The 9703-nt window shown below is 37.5% G+C and overlaps 1 protein-coding gene across 1 annotated transcript in view; it reads right to left on the reverse strand.

Moving 5' to 3' along the window:
* The window catches only part of LOC110264826, a 23379-nt gene extending 15400 nt beyond the window's left edge, over positions 1-7979 (reverse strand). The window contains exon 1 of the mRNA XM_021107171.1: positions 6460-7979. Within this exon, the coding sequence (XP_020962830.1) occupies positions 6460-7603 (1144 nt within the window). The 5' untranslated portion in view covers positions 7604-7979. The remainder of the gene's footprint in view (positions 1-6459) is intronic.

A 9703-nucleotide genomic window follows, 5' to 3' on the forward strand; every position in this document is an offset into this window, starting at 1 on the left:
AAGTGAATATATTTATTAGGTATAGTTGTAGATCTAAAATGTCTAATAATGATATTGCAAAAAGAGAATTTGTGACGGACAAATTTTCAACAAATTTATGAAGGACAAATTTTCAACAAATTTGCCACTTCGCTCTATGTATACTTTTGTCCAATGATAATATGTCAAATTAAAATTAAACTCCAATGATACGCAATGTTCTTTATGTAGTTGGCATTACCTGTACTTGTATTTTTAGAGTACTCCCGACATTAAAGCGACAAATATGTTAGTTGAAACAATATTTGTGGGGAAATGTATCATAACTGAAATTGCGTAACACGGATTAGAACCACATGACAGAATTTTTTAATATATAAGTTTTCTAATCCACATGCATTAATAGTTAGTTCTTTAAGACTAATCATTTTTTTTATTATCTGTTGTTAAAATAGTTTGTACCGATTTACTTGTCTGAGATGACTTTGGCTAAAATTAGAGGAGTACTCAACATTGGGTTTCAAATGATGATCACAGTCAAAATCCTAAGCACAAATCTCATCAACTATGCAACTTCAAAGCATAAAAATGGATGGAGAGTGTCTTTGGGAATTGGAGCTGTGTGAGCATTTTTGTTGTGTGTAGGATCTCTTTGCTTAGAGAAAACATCAAACTCTTTGATTGAAAGAACAACACGTAAAAGTCAAGACAATGTTGCAGAAAATTTGTGGCAGTAAAAATATTGATGAGAACTATCAAGATTTTGTTTATGCAAGTGAGGTAGCTAGTAAGGTGGAAAATTCGTGGAAGAACATTATACAATATAGATATAGGCCACAACTCACTTTCTGCTCTTTTATTCTGGTCTCCTAACAACTCACTGGAATTAATATCATCATGTTTTATGCTCCAGTACTTTTTACCATTTTGGGCTTTGGTAGTGATGCCTCCCTCATGTCTGCGGTTATTGTTGGGCCGCCGTGGAGAGCTCTCGACCAGCAGGGAGACTTTGGAGAGAAATCAAGTGGTATCAGAGCCGATGTTGGCCCGACAAGGGGTATCAGAGCTGATGGTTAATCGGTTATGGTGACCCAACAAGTAGTATCAGAGTTAATGGTGGCATAACAAGTGGTATCAGAGCCGATAGTTAATCGGTCCAGTTTAAGGAGTATTCAAGGTGAAGCATTGAAAGTCTTTCCGACAAAGATAGTTCAGTAGGCGTGTTCCGCAGTGTGGTGCGACAATGTGATGGACGAATAATCAAATGTGGTGGAGGAGTTAGAGGAGAGTTGATGCTTGATGTGGAGATGATTCACACTTAAGGGGGAGATTGATGTTACAAGTGTGAGGAGTAGTGTATGAAATTAGTTTTACATTGAAAAAAGCAATAAAGAGTGAGGAGTTTATAAGATGAGAGACCCATTAACTTACTACCTTAAGGATTTGAGTTGGATGTGGTGTCTTCTCATCTTATGTTCTCTCATTTGATTCCTTCCCGAAATCTTCCTGGTGGTCGAAAGCTCCCCACAGTTGCCTAACAAGTGGTATCAGAGCCAATGGTGGCCTAACAAGAGGTATCAGAGCTGATGGTGGCCTAACAGTTATCATAAGAGGTGTTTGTGTTAATGTTCTTGTTACACTTGTTTCTATTTTTTGTGTAAACAAATTTAGAAGAAGGCTATTGTTTCTCGAAGGTGGTAGACAAATTTGAAAGAAGGATATTGTTTCTCGAAGGTGGCATTCAGATGCTTGTTTGTCAGGTAAAAAACAAATTTATGGAACAAATTAATTATCCGGTAAAATATTTCCGTTTAAAAGTAATAACTAAAAAAGTTAATATATATTATATTAAACGGTTTAATTAGTTATTATCTTTACAAGACATCTTGTATAGGTAGTCATATTAATATTTTCTATTCAATAATTTTGTGTAACTAAAGAACGAAAGAATAATGTTGATGTGTTTGCAAGGGAGTGCTCTAGTAGTTAATGAATTAGTTGAGGAAGGTACAATGCTTTCTAATCTCGCCATCTGAGTCGGTGAAGCAGTAAAGACGCTTTCGAGAAGGATGCATGGCTTAATTACCCTATTGATCCGGGTTGAAAGAAATTGCTTTCTTGAATCCTGCTCGACCAAATGTTTTGATTAAGTGTTGACATTAATTAAAAAGGATCATTAATTTTTTTATGGTTAACTCATTATTTAATTTATGTTTTCATAAAAAAGAGGTGATCCATATGAATACAAACTTTACATGGTTATTTTGCTAATAAAAAATAATTGATATATGATAAATTTTATCTTTTTTTTTATGAGGAAGGGGGTCAAAGACCCAAACAAAAAGAAACAAAAACAGCAAAACAAAACTAGGAGCCCCTAGGACGCATACAGCCAAAGCAATCTAAATCTAATGCCAAAGATATATCAGGAGGGGGCACATCATAAATATGGAGGCCAAGGGGAAGTGTCTGTCCTTTTTTTGCAAGGATGTCTGCGACATAATTTGCTTCTCGCAAAATGTGGGTCCATTCAGAGATAGTCAGACGTTGAGATTGAATGTTGATATCTGCGAGGAGTGATGCACATGGGTGTCTTGTAGCGCAACCACTCTTCACGAGCTCCAAAACTGATGTAGAATCTGTTTCAACAATGATTTGGTGGAAGTTCTTTGCCACTGCAATTTGGAGGCCACGCACAACCCCCCAAATTTCAGCTTGCATTATAGAGCAACTACCCAAATTACAAGAGAAACCAGCAATAAATCTCCCCAAGTGATCTCTAAAAACTCCCCCACATGCTGCATTATTCTGATTTTCATAAAAGGAGCCATCAACATTAAGTTTAATAACATCTTCTGCAGGAGGGAACCAGCGTATGAGGTTGTTGTGGGCTGGAACGGTGTGCTTCATTTTCCACCGGCTCTCCATAACTCTTAGGTATTCCTCATGTCTCGCTTTAATATTGAAAACAGCCAAGGTAGAGGGAATCAACTTATTCTCAAACACCAAACTGTTTCGGCAGAACCACAGGTGGGAAGTCGCATAACCAAACAAATTTGACCAGTTTGTTTCTTTTGATATATTGCTTAAAAGCCAGTTCGAAAGATCAGAGCCGAAGAATGAAGGCAGTTGACCTGAAGGAAGGAGATTGCACCAGATGCTCTTGGCGAAGAAGCAGTCACGAATGACATGTAAAGTGGATTCTTCATTGCTGCTACACCTGGGGCAGCGATCATCACTTGTCATGTGTCGTCTCTTCCTTGCTGCATTAGTAAGGATAGCGTCATGAGCCACTAACCATAGGAACATGCGGATGCGTTCTGGACCTTTCCACTTCCAAACAAGGCTGAAGATGTTGTTGGGTTGACCGGTGGTATCATGAATATCTTGATAAGCCGATTTAAGTTTAAAAGACCCATCTGAGGTGAGCGCCCAAGCGATTTGGTCTTTCTCCTTCCAAGGGGATGGTGGGGCCAATGCATTGATCTTTTTGACAATATCGTTCGGGAGCCATTCCTTAATCCTCTTGATGTCCCAATCCCCTGAAATAGACAGAAAATCTGTGAGGGAGCTATTATAGTCAATAGTATCAATACTTACCTGGTGAACATGCTTATCCAGGCTCCCTAAATTAGGCACCCAATTATGTTTCCAGAAATTGATTTTCGAGCCATCTCCAATCCGCCAAATGGTGTGTTTTTTGACATTGTCCCAGTGTTCGCAAACTCCTTTCCACAGATTTGAGTTGCTCTGTTTTCGCTCTACTCTCGGGATAATGTCTTCACCTCCTCCATATTTGGATCGCAGAACTCTAGCCCAAAGAGCATCCTTCTTCTCAATGAGGCCCCAACCCACTTTCATCATGAAGGCTCGATTGAGGATACGAGCATGACGAATGCCCAATCCACTATTATTTTTATGCTCGCCAACTTTTCTCCAACTCAAGCGATGAATCTTTTTTGATTGAGTGGTTTCTCCCCAGAGAAAATTCCTGCATTTACGATCAATAGCATTACAAGTAGTAGAGGGAAGTAAGGCGGTTTGCATAGTGTATGATGGAATAGAAGAAAGGACAGATTTCACCAGGGTGTTTCTTCCTACCAAGGAGAGGGATGAAGCCTTCCAAGAGTTGAGTCTCGTGTTGAGTTTGCTAATGATATCATCGAAAGTACTACCAGACACCTTATTGTGATGGAGAGGAACTCCAAGATATTTTCCCAAGTTGTCTGTTCTGGCAAAGCCTAAGGCATCACTGATCTCTTCTCTGATGGGTCCCCCAACATTGCTAGAAAAGAAGATACGAGTTTTTTCCTGGCTAACTGTTTTCCCAGAGCTCTCACAGAAGGCATTCAGACATCTTCTTATAACACTAGCCTGGTCCATATTAGCCTCAGCAAAAAGAATCAAGTCGTCTGCAAAGCATAGGTGAGATAGTGCCGGACCCCGCCTCTTGATGCGAATCGGCTTCCAAAAATCGTGATTGACCGCACAGTTAATAAGCTGAGATAGGCGTTCAATGCACAAGACAAAAATATAAGGAGATATTGGGTCCCCTTGTCGAATACCCCTTGTTGGTTTAAACTCCTCCAATTCTTCACCATTCCAAAGAACTCGCATTCTTGCGGAGGAGATACAGGAGAGAATAAGTTCAATAGTATTGGAAGGAAGCCCAATGTCCTTTAAAGTATCTTCCACAAAAGACCATTTGAGCTTATCATACGCCTTTTCGAGATCGATCTTGATCGCCATCCATCCCTGCCTCCCTTTTTTATTTCCATGGAGTGGATTACTTCCTGTGCAATGATAATGTTATCTGAACTTTGTCTTCCTGGCACAAAGCTGCATTGAGTCGGACTAACCAGCTTCTCCATGATTCTCCTCATACGACTAGCCAGAATTTTAGTAACAATCTTGTACGAAACATTACATAGGCTTATTGGCCTCATTTGTTTGAGGTTAGACACAGAATCTACCTTTGGTATAAGGGTGATGAGGGTCTCATTCAGCTCACTGACGTGCTTGGGATTGTGGAAGACAGTTTGGATCAACCTACAGAGGTCAGGTCCGACTTTATCCCAATACTGTTGGTAAAAAACAGCTTGTATGCCATCCCTGCCCGGCGCTTTTAGGCTCCCAATACCAAATAAAGTATCCTTAATCTTCTGGTGCATCACTTCACCACCCAAGATATTAAGCTTAGTAGTGTTAAGAGTCGGAAATTTATTTTTTAGCACATAGGGAGGGTTATCGCTGGTATCTTGGTAAAGATTTGAGAAAAAAGAGAAAGCAAGCTGCTCCAAATCGTTTTTCTTAGTGACCCAAGTACCATCATCATTTTGTAAGGCAAGAACTTTGTTTCTTCTTCTTCGAATCATCGTATATCCATGGAAGAACTTGGTATTACGATCGCCAAATTCGATCCAATTACTCCGAGATTTTTGGAACCACAAAATTCCTCCTGAGCAAGCACTTCTTCATATTCTTTGCATAGCCGAAATTGCAAATCCTCTAAGTAGTGGTTGACTCCATTAGAGAGGGAATTTGCAATGCCTTGAAGTCGAAAGAGAATTCTTTTTTTCCTTTTGAAAATATTTCCAAAAACTGAATTGTTCCAATCCTTGAGAGCTCTCTGAAAATTGTGAACACTGTTTGACCAAGAACTTTCAAACTTCCAACAGTTTCTAACCATGCCATCAAATTCTGGGTGGTGCAGCCAAGCAGCAAGGAAGTGAAACGGTCTTTTCCTTCCATTACCCATACTATTATGAGATAATTGAAGGCAGAGGGGGGCATGATCTGATTTGAGCATAGGCAAATGTTTAATGCAAGCATCAGGGAATTGGATTTGCCAATCTAAATTCCCCAAAGCACGATCCAGCTAAATTACCTCTTTTTCAGGTAAACGGCCAGCCCACAAACCCCAAATCAATCAAACCACAATCAGAAACACAATTCTGAAAGTCAAAGCAAGCGCCAGAGTCATTTCTAAATGCACCTCTGCGTCTTTCATGGTCATGTAAAGTAGCATTGAAATCACCAATTAAGCACCATGAAGCATTAATGTTCTCAGCCAGATTCCTCAAATTGTTCCACAAAAACTTTCTGTTTATTTTTTGGGGGCTACCATAAATGGCTGTGAGTAACCAAGTGGTAGAATTATTACAAGAGACCAAAAGATGAATAAATTATCTATTATGGCCAAGGATATCAACCTTCCAAATACTTGAATCCCAAAGAGCCCATATACCGCCGGAGTGGCCATTTGCTTCCTCCACAAAGCAACCATCAAAGCCTAATTTATTTCTAACTTCTTTCCCCCGATCCCCACTTAAATGAGTTTCAAATAAGAGAAGAAAATTAGCATCAAATTCACGCCTTAAATCTCTAATAAGATAAGGAAAGGATTTAGCACCAGCACCTCTACAATTCCAGCTAATAATATTCATAAGGAATATATAACAAAATAAGGTTATGAAAAACCTGGAAAACATCTCTGGGAATTCGCCTTTTGCTTCAGGCCAATCCGGTTCCGGGATAAGCTCCCCTCTTTATTTTTGACTGTTGGTAAAATAATCACCTGCCCATCAGGTGGTTTGCTCGGCTGGCTAATCGTGGTTTGCTCCATCATGACGCCACTAGGTGTGGAACTTTCGGTCATTCTGCACTTGGGGAGATCAGTTCTTACAAGGTTCCGATCAATGGACTTACCGGGCTCCTTCATTGCTAGATATGCCTCCGTTTGCTCTTGCTGAAGGCAACGCATGCTCTCAAGCATTACTAATTCCATAGCTTCTACTTCTGGGTCCCTGCACTTTGATCCCTGGGGAGAGGGGGCTTCGATGGCTTCATCGTGAATGGCTACTTGTTTTCCCTGATTCTGGACTTTAGGAAGAATAGATTTCTCATTCCTTGTAACTCCTATTTTGGCATTTGGGCCATTCTTGTGACTAGCTTGGTTTTTTGAATTATTAACCTTAAGGGATCTTTTTCTCAATGCTTGTTCTTTGTCTAACCCACCTTGGGCCTTAACAAATAAAGGTCCATTCTCCTTAAGTCCATTTTCCTTTTTTCCATTTGGGTTTTCATGAGATAAATTTCCTTCCTCATAAAGGGCATTGAAGCGTGACCCCGCTTCCAAATAAATGGCTTCCTGATTAGTTTCCCTTTCTATATTAGAATTGGAATCATAATCATAATGAGCTCCTTTCTTTTTAGGAAAGGAAATATCTTTTTTCCTTCTAATTGGCTTTTTAACTAGCATCCATGGGCCAAAATCCAGAGAGTCTTTAACACTGGGCTCCTGTGCATTAATTCCTGGATTATTGTTTCCATTTTGGTCTTCCTCACCGTCAACAGTAGCTCCTCTCCCGGTCGTCTCACCGCCACCTGGGTTTGCCGGTTGTGACGGCATTTGTCCTCCAAGATTTTCGTAGCAAGAGTCAAGTCGATGTCCATATTTTCCACAAGCGAAGCAGATTTGATGTAACCCTTCATACTCAATATTTAGTTCACTACCCAACACAGAGATTCGAGGCACCAATTTTTTAGCCAGATCAATTTCCACACATATTCTAGCGATTTTTTCTCTTGAATGTATAGAAGTCGTACGATCGATTTTGAGCATATGACCAATGGCTGATCCCACCCTCCACAGGAAGCGTTGATTATAAAGCTCAATGGGCAAGTTAGGTATGCGAATCCAAACAGCAATCCTTCGAACAATATCTTCTGATGTGAGGAAAAAAGGTCTCCATCTTTAGACGATGAGATAGTGACCCGCAATCATCCATGGTCCTTCCATAAGCGCATGAGAGTAGTCCTCGTCATCTGAAAAGTGAACAAGAAAGTAGTCACGGTCCATATCAATAACATTGATAGTACCATTTCTTACCCAGTCCCTCTTCAGACGTTGTTCCATGAAGGCTAAACCAACCCTTTTGCCCAGCAATTTCACAATAAGAGCATTTTTCCACGGCTTGCACCAATCTTCAAATTCTTCCTTTGATACCGGAATAACTGAGCATGGGTCAAATTCCTTGACATTTTCCTGTTGATCATTATTTTCTTGATACCATCGATCCTCTGGGTTAGAATCGTCTTCCGTTATATCATCATCTAGATCAATGTCTGGGATACCTTCAAGTCTCGGCCCGGATATAGTCAACAACGAATCCTTATACGTAACTTTTTCACTATACGTTCAGTAGCTGCCACCCCGTCCGAAATGTCCATCGACTCTCCCGGTTGGTTTAGATCCACTTCATCGCGAGTTTTGACTTTTTTCGTACTTCGTTCAACCAAATCTTCCTCCTGAGAAGAAACCCCAGCAGAGCAATCCATCTATATGAATTGATCTAATTTAATCTAAAGTGTTAACCATCAAAAACGATAACTTTTATCTAACTCTCTCAAAAATAACATATAATTTATTTTTTATGACGTGTCAACTTTTGATTGGTTGATATTTTAATTAATTTGATTATTGACTATATTAATAACTTAAAATTTACTCCCTCTCTAATAAATTTCACTCCATTTTAATAATTTTGGTCATGAATCTTTAATTGTTGTCAAAATTAGATAATACTAAAAGTTAAAATTAGAGCCTATATTTGTTATTGTAAGGTCATCAAATTAAAAAAAAATGTACTTTCAAACATGATATTGCACCGAATATTATAATAACAATTTTTTTTACATATTTGAATGATAAATTATTTCTTTTGCTTAAGAATAATATTTTTTCTCGTGGCCATTGTTATCTAATTAAATCAAAACCTCTAAAAACTTCCCAAACTGTATCTAAATGTTCTTCATGCTAGGACGAATTTCCATTACTTTATTCTAGCTATAGGGTCTAATTATTTGTTAATTATAACCAATATTGTTTAAGTTAGTAAATTTGTTATATATGATTTTTCAATAACTTCTTCCATTATATTATTCCAACAGTTTCTTTTTCTTTAGCGAAAAAGATGATCTATTTTAAATAACAAACTAATTATAAATGGTCTCTATTATAATTAAAATATTAATTTTAGTTAAATTTAAATAATTTAAATTATTAATATAATTAGTAATTAAATTAAAATATTAATTAATAAAAAATTAACAAATCATAAAACATAAATTATATGTTATTTTAAAAATAATTTAATAGAATTCACCACCTTAATATATGCATAAAAGTGAGAAATTTAAAATTATATGAGATAAATGATTATGGCACAAATTAAAGAAAAATTGAACAAGAAGTTTAATAGAAAAGGTTTTGTCCACAACAGAAAAAAGGACTTAAATTAAAGAGAGGTTTTGGTTAGAAATCAGTGCTTAATATCATTTTCAAAAATGTTAATATAATTATTAATTATATATATATATTTCTCGAAGTATTTAATTATGCATGCTAATTAAGTACTAATCATCATATCACATAAAAACGTTAATTATATTACCCGTAACCTCTTAATTGAGTATGAGGAGACTATGCCATTTGAGCTATTATTCATTGGGTAAAATTTGAAAAGATAGGAGACTCGAACCCGCAACCTCTTAATTGAGTATGGGAAATCTATACCATTTGAGCTATTACTCATTGACAATCGACGTTTTATTGTTAAGATTATGCTTTATACATACTTAATTACAATAATTTGATTTCTAATATAATTAAAACTCTGCTCTCTATTATTCCTATTTAAACTATGCTTTGCACTTAGGTATC

Source organism: Arachis ipaensis, chromosome B07, assembly GCF_000816755.2.
Source record: "Arachis ipaensis cultivar K30076 chromosome B07, Araip1.1, whole genome shotgun sequence".
NCBI classification, from domain to species: domain Eukaryota; kingdom Viridiplantae; phylum Streptophyta; class Magnoliopsida; order Fabales; family Fabaceae; genus Arachis; species Arachis ipaensis.